At 47.4% G+C, this 15,607-nt stretch overlaps 1 protein-coding gene across 4 annotated transcripts in view; it reads right to left on the reverse strand.

The window, feature by feature from the left end:
• The window catches only part of Kiaa2012 (KIAA2012 ortholog), a 139,188-nt gene that overhangs the window by 24,377 nt on the left and 99,204 nt on the right, over positions 1-15,607 (reverse strand). For all 4 annotated transcript variants that reach the window (XM_013520728.1, XM_013520729.1, XM_013520727.1 and 1 more), the window contains 3 exons: positions 5,358-5,448; positions 2,761-2,926; positions 1,747-1,858 (listed from right to left, as the gene is read on the reverse strand). In XM_013520728.1, the coding sequence (XP_013376182.1) occupies positions 1,747-1,858; positions 2,761-2,926; positions 5,358-5,448 (369 nt within the window). The remainder of the gene's footprint in view (positions 1-1,746; positions 1,859-2,760; positions 2,927-5,357; positions 5,449-15,607) is intronic.

Consider the following 15,607-nt stretch of genomic DNA (forward strand, 5'->3'; position numbering starts at 1 on the left):
AAAAAAAAAAAGACACTTCTCAGATGAAGAAATAGAAACAGCAAATAAATATATGAAAAATGTTCAGCATCACTAGTCATTTGAGAGATGCAAATTAAAAGAACACTGAGATTCCATCTCACCCTAAAAAGAATGGCTATTATCAAGAAATCAACCAATGATAAATGCTGGTGGGGCTGTGGGGCAAAAGGAACCCTTTTCCACTGTTGGTGGGAGTGTAGACTGGTGCAACCATTGTGGAAATCAGTGTGGAGATTTCTCAAAAAACTAGGACTACAGGTTCCATTTGACCCAGCTAGTTCTCTCCCTGATATTTCCCTGAGGGAATTAAAAGCATCATACTACAGTGATATATGCACTCCCATGTTTATTGCTGCACAGTTTGTAATAGTTAAATCTTGGAACAGTCCAAATGCTCATCAACCAATGAATGGATAAAGAAGATGTGGTTTTTTTATACAATGGAATATTAGTCTGCCATAAAGAAGGATAAGACTTTTCTAACTTGAGACTTTTCTAACTAAATGGATGGACCTTGAAATCATATACTTTTTCTTTTTGGTGCTGGGAATCGAACTCAGGACCTTGTGCATGCCAGGCAGGCGCTGTACCACTGAGCTATATCCTCGGCCCTGAGACCATACTCTTAAGTGAAATAAATCAGACACACATGTTTAAATACCACATTGTTTCTCTGGTGTAAAAACTGAAAGTATAAATAAGGACCAAAATATATAATATATATTGGGAAATGGGAAGAAAATATTCAAATGAGAAGAGGAACAAGGGAGGGGGGAGGAAGAAAGGAAAGAAGGGACAAGAAAAAAAGAAAATAGAAAAAATGGAAACAAAGCTTTTATAAATAAACAGGGGGGGGTAAAGAGAGGGGAGGTGAGTGGAAAAAAAGAAGCAGCAAGTTATAGCCTGTCCAGGTACAAACTCCCTATGATGAATGTGATCCTTATGTGTAACTAACTGTACTAATAAAAAGAAGTAAAAAACACTCCCAGTGCACCTGCTCCTCTATGACCTCCTGTTGAATGAAGTCACGAGTGGATGCCTCTGCTTGGGGCATCTTGTTGGTGCTCAGAAAGCCGCAGGTTTTGGAGCACTTTGTATGTTCAGAGTGGAGACTCTAAGGCTGTAGCTGGGAGTTCCTAAGGAGCAGTAATACAGTGTGTGAAGCAGGAAAGGGCAAGCCGTGGGCTCGCCTCTTCACCGTTTGATCTCATGCCAGCACCAGTGTCTCCGCCTTAACTGCTCCACGCATATAATAGCAGCACTTGCTTCACAAACACGTGAGGGTCGCATGGGTCCTGTATGCAGAGCTCCTAATGCAGGGTCTGGCTCCATCATTTCCTCTCGGTGGTCACAGGCCTCTAGATCCTACCCCAGCTTCCTGCATCCCTGTCCACTAAGACAGCACCATGATGGAAGGCTGTGATAGCATCTCAGCTGTCGTAGTTGAGGCTCAAGGCAGAGTTTCAGTCAGGGGTGGTGGTGCGTACCTATAATCCTAGCACTTGGGAGGCTGAGGCAGGAGAGTCACAAGTTCAAGCCCAGACAGGGCAATTTAGTAACTTATTAAGACCCCAGTTCAAAATGAAAAATAAAAAGGGCTGGGGATGTAGTTCTGTTACAAAAGCCCTGGATCCAGCCTCCAGACAGAGAGCTCATCGTGTAGAATACATGCTGATTCCTGGTCCCACCTCCGGCCGCCCAGAGACTCCCCACAGACTCCCTTACCTCCAGCAGTGTCTGCTCGCCCGGGGAATTTTCCCTCTGTCTGCCTCATGGGCGCTTTGTTCTTGTCTATCTTGTTTTTTTTCTTTCTCTTGGTTTTGTCAATCAACTCCTCCTACAGGCAAGAAATTAAAGAAAGCTTCTATGGCGCATCCGGGAAATGGAAAACGCTATCAGAGAAGGACTACGCTGAACGAGCTGACAGAACGGCTTAGAATGGAACTTTCGTGGGTTCCAGGTCAGGCGGAAGAATGAGTCTTAGAGAACCGAGAGCCCGTGGAGAGACTGGAAGGCTGAGGCTTTGATCTGAAATGGCCAGAAAGAATTTCACGGGAGAAAAGGACAAGGAAACAAGATAGCCTTTGGGACACGATCTCCTGCCCCAGCACTGGGGACCGATCCCTGGGCTTTCTCACTAAGCTACATTCCCAGCCCTTGTTTTACCCATTACTTATTTTGAGACTGGGTCTTACTAAGTTGCCCAGGCTGGGTTTGAACCGGTGGCCCTCCTGCCGCCACCTCCCAGGGTTCTGGAATTATAGGTGTGCACCACCCAGCCTTGGTCTGCCGCCTTTCGTCATGCTGGGCCACGTTCTACCGAGCTGAAGCACAGTGCAGCCGTTGTTGCCTTTGAGAGAGGGGCGCTGCCGTCGTTAGTGGTTTTTACTTCGAACCAAAGCCAGCTTCATTCCCTGTGGCATCGTGTGTTCACTGGCAGGATGCCTCAACCTGGTGAGCACAGCCGCGTTTGGACACCCTCTCCCTACATGAGAGTCCTCCTGAGACATGGCAGTTGGGTCACGGCTGCCTCCGTGGGATTGGAGTGGGCCCCACCCTTCAGTCCCAAGCTGAGGTGCAGGGCTTGGTGAGCAGACAACAGCTGGCCCTTAGGCCCCGCTGTCTCTCTTGTCAGGTGCCTGTGTAGAGTGAGCAACCTAGACAACTGCCTATGGCAGCCTTGGTGGGATCCAGGTAATGAATGGCCTTTGGACCAAGTGCCTAGGAGCTCATACTCACAGGATGGATGCTGGCTGGCGCATGCTGGTTAGGCAGTCTTGATAAAGTTTTCCCTTTTTTGGCTCTTGGCAAAAAAGATGCATCCTCGACACTTGAGCTCTCGGGTGATGCAAATACGGGTCCAGGAAGTCCCCTGTGCAGCCGGTGAGCTCCGTCATCTCTGTCCCTGTGAGGAGAGCAAGCCAACCGGACCTGGTGAGACAGGAGTCTGGGAGGAAGAGGGCACGTGAACGGGCATCAGCTGGGCGCCTGGTTTCGGCCAGGGCCTGTGTGGGGGTGACACATGTGGGATTTTCTTTTCCTCAGCGCACACCTGGGCAGGAGAGATCCCCTTCTCTGTAAATCCTAAGCCTTACCGTGGGGACCGTACTTGGCCTCTTTGTGGGGACGTAGGAACTGGTGCCTTCAGGTGAGCGACACAGAAGCATGAAAGTGTGATTCCCTCCATCAAGGGCTTCACTGGGAAAAATGAGCTTTAAGAAAGATCTCTCAGGCACGCAGAGCTGTCTACTCCTTACCCCTCTGAGTTGTATTCTCTTTTTTTGTTGTTTTTTTGAGACAGTCTCACTGTGTAGTTCAGGCTGGCCTTCAACTCGCTATGTAGCCCAGGCTGGTCTTCAGCTCACAGTGATCCTCCTGCCTCAACCTCCTGAGTGCTGAGATTTGAGTTTTATTCTTGACCACATCCACCCCAACTGTGCCCGTGGGTGAAGAGGCCACCAGGCACTGCCCAGAGCAGCTGCGCTGTGTGCACAAGGTCGTGGCCCTCGGCCAGACATTTTCTCTTTTTAGCTAAGCCGGGGTATTTACCATGCTAGGCAGGCACAGGGCCTTACTGTGGAAACCTGAGAAATATTTGTTGAGTGAGGTAAATGGAATTTCCTGTAAATATACAAGTCTCTAAGTCATTCACTGTCACTCTATAAAAAACCATAGAAGTCTCCTTCAGAATTTAGTGCTAGAAAAACTTTTATTTCTCCCAAAGGATCAGGCAGCCTGCAAGTGAATGCCACAAACCTGATTGCGTGCTCTTTATTTTCTTCTTGTTCACATCTAAGAGTCCTGCACTGAGTCTGAAACTTAGTCACAGTGATTAGAGAGGTTGTTGTGTGGTTTTTATTTTAAAGGGTCTTACTGTGTAGTCTAGGCTGGTCTTGAACTTACTATGGAGCCCAGGTTGGCCTCCAACTTGCAGTGATCCTCCTGCCTCAGCCTCCTGAGTGCTGGGATTACAGATATGCACCACTGCACCTGGCTTTACTTACTCTTTATTGCCCTCCTGATTAAAAAAATTTTCTTTACTTCTTCCTCTTTGATGGTGGGTTGTTTTTTTAAATTTTTTTTTTATTATTTTACAGAGAAAAGGATAAACAAAATAATAAAAACAAAGACAAAACCAAAACAGCACAAAAACTGTAAAAATGATACAGAATTTCAAAACAAGATGATAGGAAATCAACAATGGTTGTTGTATTACTTATTGTTATCCTCAAAGTGAGGGTGAGTTGTTGTGAACATGTTGTGAGAAAAGCTGTCAACACATGCCTGTAATCCCAGCACTTGGGAGGCTCAGACAGGAGGATCACAAGTTCTAGGCCTGACTGGGGAACTTAATGAGACCTGTCCCAAAATAAAAAATAAAAAAAGGCTGGGGATTAGCACAGCGCAAAGGACCTAGATTCAATCTCTTGTACCACAAACCAAAACCAAAACCAAACAAAACAAAAAAACTGACTTGATCTGGGCATGGTGGCACATGCTTGTAATCCCAGCACTTAGGAGGCTGAGGCAGGAGGATCACCAGGAATTTGAGGGCCAGCTTGAACTACATAGAGAGTTCAAGGCCAGCCTGGACTACATAGCAAGACCCTGTCTCAAAAAGTGGGGTGGAGAAATGTAGCTTAATGGTGGAGTGTTCCTGAGTTCCATTTCCAATATGTACAAAAAATAAAGATGATCAGTGGAATTCCTTGGGTAGTTGCCTCAATCATGTAAGCACCGTTGTCCCACTGTTCCTGCGGAACACAACACTCTTCTGGCCCAGGAGGGGACCCTCACACTTCTGGCCAGGGGAGAGCAGGTTCTGGTCACTGAGGCTCACAGAGGCCACAGCAACCCAGAGGAAGGCGGAGACATCGCCACAGCCACAGGGGGCTCTGGCCAGATACCCGGCCTGCTGGCTGACCTGCTGGTCAGTGATCCCCTAGCAAGGACACGGAGTGCACGGAAAGCCCACAGAGAGTCAGCAGCCGTCAGCGGTACTAACTACCCGGAGCTGAGGGCTGCTGACAGAGAAGCCAGGCTTTCATGGATGGACCTCACTTCCGGGGCCCCTCTGCAGACCTCAGCTGTTCGGACAGATGGGAAAAGCTGCATCCCGTTGTTAAACTTCATGCTTTACCCCTCCCGCCTTAGCTCAGAACCCGTCACAGTGTAATTGTCCCTATGCATCTGTTTCTCTAATTGCAGCGGTCCGCATGCTGTCAGCTGCGCATGCTCATGTGTCTCAGAGAAAAACAGAAATGAAATTAACTACAAATAAGGGAAAACATAATGAAAGCAGAGAAGCCCCTGCCATTCCAACTTTGAACACTTACGTGTTTCTCACAGCGTCTGCCTCAAGGGTCTGGATGTGCTCCCCCAGGGCAGTGCCGAGGGGCTCAAGGGCCACACTCCTTGGCTCTGGGTCTGTGGAATAGCAAAGGATTCAGCAGTTATCCCAGGAGATCAGACAAGGGGCAATGTCTATCCAAGAAGTGGGCAACAACCTGCAAATTGGGACATGAGGTTTATGTACCTAGGAAAGCAGCAAATGCTGCAGGAATCGTGCTAGCACACAGCAAGGGATATTAACAGTATTAAATGTCCTCGGGGAGGGTGATATAATGGTAGGCATCAAGAACTAGAAAAATCACTGGGCACAGTGATGCAGACCTGTAATAGCACTCCAGGAGCTGAGTAAGATTGCAAGAGGCCAGCCTGGGCAACTCAGTGACTGTGAGACCCTGTTTCAAAACAAAAACAAAGGAAAACAAAACAAAATACTACCCCAAACCAAACCAAACCAAGACCCCCTTCAACCTGGAAAATATTCTAGCCTTTAATTTGGAATCTCATTCCTGGGTATTTATCATGTGGAAATAATTCAAAGAAGAAACAAGCTTTGTAACAATTTATTTATTATAATTACTGTTAATAACAGAAAGTTAAAAACAGCTGACCAAAGAACACTTGAGAAGTAACTTATGATATATTACTTTGGAAGGCAGCTATGCTAGCCACTGTACCACCAACGCCTCTATGATGCATTATTCTGACATTTAAAATTATGGTTAGAAAGACAAATCATCAATATGGAAAGTATTGATGGCATTATGACAAGCTAAAAATAAAGATTGTAGAACAGTATGCTAGAACTCTGTAAAATCTGGATGGGTAAGGATTGGAAGAGAAATCAGAAAAAGGAAATCACAGATTGGGAGATTTATTTTCTTTCAAATTTCAGTGGTTACAGTGTTGAGAAGCAAATTGATTTGAAAAAAATGTCATCCTACGAGGAAGTCATCTGCATGGCACACTGCTGGCCTTCCAGTCCCGCAGTCAGTCTGCTTCTCAGTGTTCAGTTGACCTTTGGTCCTCAGCCCTGGCTGCTCTACAACCTGAGGTCCCTTCTGCCATTCCTAGACAGTCCCTATCTCACACACTAGCCTGTAGATTTGTCAAAGGCCAAGATCTTTAATGAACCATTTGGTTGAAGAAACTGGAAAGGCTGATTAATGAGACTTCATTTTTTTTGTGTTTTTAACATTTTATTGGTATTTTAGATATACATAAGGATCACATGCATCATGAGGAGTTTGTTCCTGTACGTGATATAACTTGCTGCTTCTTTTTTCCCCATTCCCCTCCCCCTCCTTCTTTACAAAAGCTTTGTTTCCATTTGTTCCTTCTATTCTCTTTTTTCTTGTCCCTTCCTTCCTTTTCCCTTCCCCTCTCTTGTTCCTCTTCTCATTTGAATATTTTCTTCCCATTTCCTAATATCTATTCTACATTTTGGTCCTTATTTACACTTTCTGTTTCTCATACCAGAGAAACCATTTGATATTTAAACATGTTTGTCTGATTTATTTCACTTAAGAGTATGGTCTCAAAGTGCATCCATTTAGCTAGAAATGTCTCAGACTTATCCTTCTTGTTGCAGCATAGTACTCCATCATATAAAACACATCTTCTTTATCCATTCATCAGTTGATGAGCAGCTAGGCTGTTCCAAGATTTAGCTGTCACAAACTGTGCTGCTCTAAACACGGGTGCACATTTATTGCTATGGTGTGATGTTTTTAATTCTTTTGGGAAGATACCAAGAAGGGGAATAGCTGGGTTGAATGGAACTTCTAGTCTTAGGTTTTTGAAGAATGTCCACACTGATTTTCACAATGGTTGCACCAGTCTACACTCTCACTGGCAGTGAAGAGTTCTTTTTTCCCCACAGCCCCACCAAAATTTGTTATTGATTTCTTGGTGATAGCCATTCTTTCTGGGGTAAGATGGAATCTCAGTGTTCTTTTGATTTGCGTCTCTCAAATGACCAGTGATGTTCATATATTTATTTGCCATTTCTATTTCTTTATCTGAGAAGTACCTATTCATTTCAGATGCCCATTTTTGGAGTGAGTCTTTAAATCTGAGGGGTCTGATTTTCTCTTTATATATTTTAGATAGTAGTCCTTTGAGGAACAGCTGGCAAAATTTTTCCCCACACTGTGGGTTGTGAGACTTCCTTTTGTTTCATAATATGAAACATTAACGAAGAGTAGTGGCTGATTAAAATAGCTTCCTGACAAGAGGAATTCTGTTAGGGCTTCTTTTTTATGCTAATATTTAAATACAGCCCACATATAAAGAAACACGATTTAACAGGTAGATATTCAGCAGTCAGATGAGCAATGCACTTTTTTTTTTTTTTTTTTTTTTTTTTTTTTTTGTTTTTCTCCGGTACCGGGAACCGAACTCACGACCTTGCACTTGCCAGGCAGGCGCTTTTGCCACTGAGCTAAATCCCCAGCCCCTTAGCAATGCACTTTTGTAATTGCTAAGTTCCAGAATTCATGTAGGTTCAGCCCAGGGTTTCTGTAGTTATAACTTCTGGTTGTAAGGACTTCTTTATTTAACCCTGTTGGCTCAGAAAAAGCTGTGGTTGAAGAATTCGCTTCTCCCCAATGATTGTCAATTTGAGTGCAGAGCGCGATGGTACCAGCAGAGGGCGTATTTGTATAGACCATAACCTGAAGTTCTGCATTGGTGTAATTTTACCATTTTGCTAAGAATTGAAACCCTGTCAGTTTGCGATTGTGAACCAGAGAAGGGTGAATTCTTTCCCTTAGTAAAATAATCTGATGTTTAGGAAGTATTGGAAAAAACTAAGTAGAACTTTGAATAGTAACTTACGACCTATAGCTGCCTTTTAAAATCTATGAACATGTCTTAAATGTGCAGAGCACAGGAAAAAACTGTAAAGTCATTACCCAGGACCTCGTATGTAGCGCTGTGAAGTTTTAACATTTTGCCATATTGGATTCTCATGTTTTCCCCTTTGGAAATAAACATGTAGACACAGTTAATGACTTCGTCAGGTCACATACTGCAAGGGTTGGAAAACTTGACGGGAAACTTGACCCCACTGCCACAGAGCTGGAAGCAGGCTGGGGAGGCTTTTAGGTTGGGCTGGCTCTGCCTGCAAATGGAGTGCAGACTGCTGCTGCCCAGGGGCCTGCAGGATGGGGCTGTGCTGTCCCTCCTCTGCCCTCGGAGAACAGCTGTCCTCTCTTTTCCCTCCACCCCCCATGTGTACACGTGGAAGAAAGCCCACACCAGAGCCGGCACCTTGCTTTTGGATGGCAGCCTCCAGAACTGTGGGAGAATCAGTTTCTGTTCTCTGTGACTACCCAGCCTCAGGTGTCCTGTTACAGCAGCGCAGAACAGATGAAGACACCATCACCTATACCTCGCTTGCCCTGCAGAGGCTGCTAGTGCCTTAAACTTGGTATTTATCAGTCCTGCACGTTTTTATATCTGCACCACTTATACCACACCTGTGTCTTAGTACATTTTGTGTTGCTCTATCAGAATCCCTGAGACTGGGCAAAAATGCACCTAGTTCTGGAAGTCTGAGAGCACCATCCAGCATCTTCTCAGCTGCCTGAGAGGCCTCTCACAGAAGGCAGGTGGGGCAGGGGATCCGGCCTCATGGTGCAAGAAGCCAGGGTCACAGCAGCCAGCCCGCTCCCAGGAGAGTGCAGGCCTCTGCCTTCTCTCCCTCTTGCCGGCCTTGCCGCCTCTCAGTACCTGTGGAGACTGCCTGGACAACTCTCCTTGAAAGAAGAGCAGTTGTCTCCATTTGGGCTAAACCTGGCCCTATTCCCATGTATGGACATGTACAGAGCTGGCTAGGATTTTTCCTTATCCCTTCAACTGGCTTTAAGCAATGCAAATCGGTCCAGCTGAGGTGCTGATGTGCAGTCTTTGAAGCAAGGTGACAGGTCAGTGTTACCCCACCCTGTAGCTCCCAGAAAACATGTGTGAGCCCAGTGGGAGGGAGAGCCAGGCTCCACACTGTTGTCTGGGGTTGAGCCTCGAGATAAGAGGCTCTGACTTCCCGGGGCATAGAAGATTACACATCAGAGCTGAAGCACTGACCCTAGAACATTCAGTAGTGCCCCAAATTGTGTTATGCAGATTACTCTTTCTGCATATCCTTCTCTCTGCATATGGCAGAGGTGATTTCAGGCCTCCTACCTAGCCCAGCTCATGGCACTCACATACTTACCACCATTCTCATAGTCACTCATCCCTGAGCCACTCCCCTCTTCACAAATTAATAAAACCTGGGCCTGGCCCTAGATCGAGGCCTTTTGTTCTGGTTAGCCATCATCCTAGCTGGACTTAGGACCCCCTTGGCTCCCCACCATCTTGGATATGTAATTGTGTCTCTGTTTACACTGTGGGTTATACTGGAAGTGGTAGATTGGAATGAATTTGCTAGAATTCCAATAACTTTCCTTTGGGATTACAAATATAAACTTTGGACCTCAGTGAGAACCAGAGGGGCTCTCTATAAGTACCGTTACAGTGAGGAAACCCAGCCAAGAGAGACTCCGGGCACACAGAAGTCCTAACTGTTGGAGGTGCTGCAGAGGCTTAGGCTTCCACCCTCTCCACAGGGCCCACGTGGGTGCCATCTAGAACGTCAGCCCAGGATGGAACCCACACAGCACAGGGACACCGCCAGACATACGTGAGCCTCCAGGATTCGAACACCCAGGCACTGCCCTTGGGGACCTGCCTGGCACCCCAGGGTTGGCGAGGAGCTGTTGGTAAGGACAGGGTGACCTCCGGACTTCTCAGGACTGCAGTGGTGCTACTGAAGTCACAGAGGCTAGGGTCCCCCGAGGCGCTGTGCCCCCTGCCGTTGCCACTGCCCCAGAGGAGCAGGAGTTGCACCTGCCTGGCCGGTTGTGGCTTCTCCTCTCCCTCCTACCAGCCACACCTTTTTCTCCCCCTTTGAAAAGCCTGTCAGAAGACTCTTTTCACTTAGATTTGTCTGCTTGTTTTGTGTGTGTGAAACATTTACTTAAATCTCTGTTACACCTTGCCCTGTCTTCTTCCTGTCTTTTCCCCTAAAAGCGACAAACCTCTGTGGCAGGTGTTAACAGCAGAACAATCAAGCTCTGCAGACAGATCCTGGGGAGGTCAGTCAGACCCAGGGCCTCTCCACTGCCCTACTCTGCAACCAAGGGTGTGCCATGAACCTCTCTGTGCCTCAGTGTTTTCATCTGGAATGGGGCCAACCGGAGTTCCTGAGATGCCTTATTTTTATTTTTTAGTCCTTGGGGATTGGACCTAGTGCCTTCACACTGAGATGCATCACCAGCCTATTTATTTATTTATTTATTTATTTAGAGACAGGGTTTTGCTAAATCACTAAGTTGCCTGGGCTGGGCTTGAACTTGTGATTTTTCTGCCTCAGCCTCCCAGAGTGCTGGGGTTACCGGCGTGTGTCACCGCACTTGGCTTGAGGCACTTTATAGAAAGTGTTTAGCCTAGTGCCCAGCACACAGTGGTGCGGGGGAGTGGGGGAGCTGCCGCCCTGTCTCTTTGCCTTCATTGCAAATGGGCCAATGCAGTCTATATTCTATAAGCTTTTTTCTTCAAGCCAGGCATCACCTCCTCTGGGAAGCCCTCTGTTGTTTCTTAAGTGTTGCACAAAGATTTGTCACTCACTGTGGTGTGGCTGGGAAGTGGTACGACTTTTAGGAGGTGGGGCCAATCAGAGAGTGAGGTCACTGGGGGCGTGTCCTTGAAGGGCGTGTTGGGAGCCCAGCCCTCCTCTCTCCGTGTCCCTCCTCTCTCTGCTGTGCTCCTCTCTGTGCTCCTGCTCTGATGTTCTGCCTCACCACAGCTCCAAGCAACAGGGCCCCAACCAGGAACTGAATCCCCAGAAACTATGAGCCAAAAGAAATCCTTCCACCTTCTAAGATGATTTATCTCAGGCATTTTGTCACAGTGGTGGGAAGGTGACTAACACATCTTCTCTGATTCCTCCCTACCCTTTCTGCTCCAACCTGCATCAGTTCCACTTCTGTGTTTCTTAGGCACCGTTCGCATTATATGGGAACCATTAATCTGCACAACATCTTCTCCTTCCAGTAAAGAATATATCTTATGCAACCATATAGGTGCAGACTTAGCAGAGGGATTGCAAATGTTTGCTGAGTGAATAAAGGATGTTTCCATTTATGCAGTTAGTGCTACAGTAAGGCTTGAGCCTGGTGGCTGAATCCCGGCACTCTCTCAGTTATAGAACTGAGGATTCTGCTTTTTTCCTTCTAGAAACTGTTCCAAGTGACTGAATTATAGGGAGTAGGAACTAGAGATTGGAAGGTTAGTCTTGTTAATTTCAGGTGAGGCAGTGGAAGCCTGGTGAGGTCTCTCCCAGGGCCGAGACAGAGGTGACAGGCTGGCTTTTCCCAGCAGGTACAGTGGGAGGGGCTCAGGGAGGGGGTGGGGAGGAAGCCCAGGGCTGGCCTGGCTCTGCCTCCTGTTGCTGAGGAGCCTGGGCAAAGGCATGGAGGCACAGAGCATAAGCAGCGGGTGAGGTACTGGGGATCATCCGGGCAGGCTCCCTGGTGTTCACAAAGGAAATCAGGCCCAGAGTGGCACCGTGTCCTGCCCAAGAATGGAGCTACTCAGAGGCAGAGCTGTAAGCGAATCCCTGCCTTTTGCATCTGAATCCCAGTATCTGCAATGAGCCCATTGCAGGGCTCCTCCGATATCAACAGGTAGGTGCATCACCTCGTAAAACACAGGTGGTCTGGGCTGACATGAGGTCCCAGATGCTGCACCTTTAAAAAGCTTCTGAGTTTTGGGTGGACAGGATCTAGGCAAAAACCATGCTGATGTCACTCAGCATCCAGCCAGAGTTGGTGCAGTCTCAGCAGGTCGATGAGGACGCAGCAGTCGGTGTGCCGCTCTCCTAGGAGCCAAGGGAGCCGTCTCTTCCTTCCCAGCCAGTGGCTGCTTCTTTGTCCAAGTAGGAGAAGCAGGTCCTTCCTGGTGATGGCAGGTTCCCTGAGCCTCCCCCGGTGGAGACTGAGCCCTGAGTGTTCCTGCAGGCGCAGTTTCTTCACAGGGAGTTTGTCTTGTGCGAGGGGGATCTTCACTGCAAGCTCTTGAAGGTGGGAAACTTGGTATTGTCATCGGTGACTCTCCTGAATACTCTGTGTGTTCACTGATTTGTGCATTTCATCCCTTCACTAGGAATTCACTAGGGGCATTTACTAGGACTGAATAATGACTTGGACTTTAAGTACATGCTCTAAAGTGGTATTTTGTGGCTGTCCAATATACACGTGTGAAATTGAATTAGACATGAGGGCTTCCAGGGAAGAGAAGGAATCAGCAAGTGATAGAAAGGGCAGTGAAGCAGACTGTTGCCTGCTCCTAATAAAGTCCTAATTTCAAAGGAGAGAGCCCATTTTCCTAGGCAGTTCTCACGAGGGTCAGTGAAATCTCACTAAAGTCTGTGCTTTACAAAAAGTGATCAGGTAAATTCACAAACACATGAAGTATTCCTTCCTTTCCTTCGACTCCCCAAAGACCAGTGGAGGAAGCAGGAATGACAGTTGAAGGCTGCCTTCAGGGTTTATGGCTGTGTGCTTAAAGCTGGTGCATGGTAGAGATGAAAGAGACGCTGGGCCTGAGAAATAGGAATGTGGCACTGTGTACAGACATCTGCCCACAAGTGGCAGACGTGGCTCTCTGACCCCAGCATCTGTCTCCCTTCTGCCTGTGCGTAGCAGGACCCACTCGAGTCCTGGCTTGGGACACCGAAACCCAGCAGGAGCCTTGACTCGCCAGCATTCCTTACAGCTAGGTGGACCCATGGATGGGTGGAGGGGGATAGGCGACACTTTCTCTCGTGTCCTGCAGAGGGATGGATTATGTTGCACCAGTGCTGCCCATGCATACCGGGGTCCCAGCAGAGGCGATGGTGGAGAGGGAGTTGGAGAAGGAGCCCAGGTGCCCGCACAGCCTTGTGGACTGGAGCCGTGCCCCACGCCCCTCCACCCGCCAGCTCAGCCTTTCTGTGAGACAGCGAACTCCCATCTTGCTTGGAGTCTCTTTTCTTTGGCCTTTGTTAGAGCAGCGGGGATGACTACCATACCCCCGACTCCCTCTTTGTGCTGGGATGAACCCAGAAAAGCCTCCTGCATGCTGGGCAAGTGCTCTAACGATGACACCTCGAGCCCTGCCTGCTCATCTCTGCAATTAGCTGATAAAGAAGGCTCTGAGTCTTCTTTTTCTGACAGAATATAAATACTGTAAGTGCTTCTCTGATGTCCAAATGTTTCCACAAGAGCTGCTTCTGTCCTTAACCTCTGTTGTTTCAGGCTGCTCCTGAGTGAGCCCTGGGCCTCGCCGGGCTCCTGAGCTGCTCAGGCCACCGCAGAACTTTGTAAAGCGCAGCGGCAGAGTGCTTGCCTGGCCCGCACGAGCTTGTGTCCACTGGAGGAAGCCTTCAGCCAGCTCCGTTGTGTTGGAAGGACTTCAGATGTGAGGCTGGTAGGGCTGCCTCATCAGGATTGTGCCTGCAGCCTGCACTTAGACTTCAGTAGCAGAAAGACTTAGGCAGAAGACTAACAGAGTCCCGAAAGATTGAGTCCCTTGGCATGGAGCCTGGTCTGCAATGTGAAATAACCGTCCTGTTATCGCCTCAGGCTTTCCTGACAAGAAGAAAATTATGGCTAAATAACTGAGCTTCTTTTTTTTTTTTAAAAAAAAACAGACTGATAAATAACCTTGCTTGAGTGCTTAATCTATGGCAGGCGCTCTTCTGAGCACATTCCAAGTATCAATGCCTTCGTGTCCCCACCATCCCGTGAGGTAAGTATTAGCAACCCCGCTTCACGAGTGAAGAGAAAAGATGCCAGAGAGAGAAATTCAATAACTCACTCGAGACCACGTAGCTAGGACTTGGACTCAGGGAGTAAGACTCCAAAACCAGTGCTCCCGACCACGCCGTGCTGCTTAACAGTGCCTGCTGTCAATTCCTTCCTCCCACCCCTATTACTTCTTTAAAAACAGGTTAAAGAGATGCAATCGAATTTAGAAAAATATATACTAGAAGCAAGGCTCAGGGCCACAGTTCGAAAGTGTGTATCACCAGTATCGAACGCCCCTGGGGATTTAATAAAAATGCTACTTTCCAGTCTCTGTCCACCTTTAGTGAGTCAGAAATTTGGTGGGCAGAGCCTAGAAAGCTTTTTCCTTCCAGGTGATTCTGATACACACTGAAGCTGACAACCATTGGTCTAGGAGATAAAAAAGAAAAAGCGTATACTCTCCGTGGACTTTGGAGGTGTGCGTGTGCGGAGGGGGGGCAGGTTGTATTAAAACAAGAGCACTTGCCCCCATGCTGGCTGCTTGGGAGGCGGCTGATTTACTCTGGCTGGTGAAAACATGCGTGTCGTGTTCTCACCACGTCCCAGCCTCTTGGCATTCTTGCTGGAGGCAGCACTGGCACACTGCTTGCAATTAACCGTGGAGATCACTTAATTTGGAGGAGGAAAATCCTGACAATTAACCTTCAGACTTTTGGTGGGGGTGGGGTGGGGTGGGGCTTGGCCCTTAGATAGCTGAAAAATCTCCTTAGCATTCCCTTCTTTTTTCCTTTCAAAGACTTGAAATCCCTTTTAAACATTAGCATTTATCATTCAGGACAGGCAAATGCCTCCTTTAACTTTCCGCAGTGATATTTCATTGCATTAGAGACTGTATTAGAGACCTTTATAGAACCCAGCTGGAGCCTGCCCTGCTTGCATGAGACAGGAAATCTGTTTTGACTGACTCGGTTGTTGCTGAGTTCTGGCCACGCTTGTGCTGCCTGAAACCTCCACTGCACTTGGCCGAGACCCGAGAGACTCCTCAGTGTCACATTCTGCACATGTGATTAACGATATGGAGGATCTGAAGAGCGCGTTTCCCTGGCTAGTGTCACTCAGCTTTGAAAATGGAGGTGACAGCAGCCTCATGTTACGAGAAACATTGCTTAAAAGCTTGTCCAAACCCAGGGATCAGGCTACCAGTATACATCATTGTCTGACATCCAGAAACTGAGAGGCACTTTAAAATCAGCATAAAATTATTATTTTTGATCACTGTGTCAATGGAAAGACATGGTGAAATATATAAACAGAAAAAGATCTAATTCAGGACAAAATCCAAAATTTCATTCTTATTAGTACGTGTTGCAGTACATGGTGATTACCTTAACCACTGGCAGTTGGCA

Source organism: Chinchilla lanigera, unplaced genomic scaffold, assembly GCF_000276665.1.
Source record: "Chinchilla lanigera isolate Chin_1 unplaced genomic scaffold, ChiLan1.0 scaffold00056, whole genome shotgun sequence".
Lineage (NCBI taxonomy): Eukaryota > Metazoa > Chordata > Mammalia > Rodentia > Chinchillidae > Chinchilla > Chinchilla lanigera.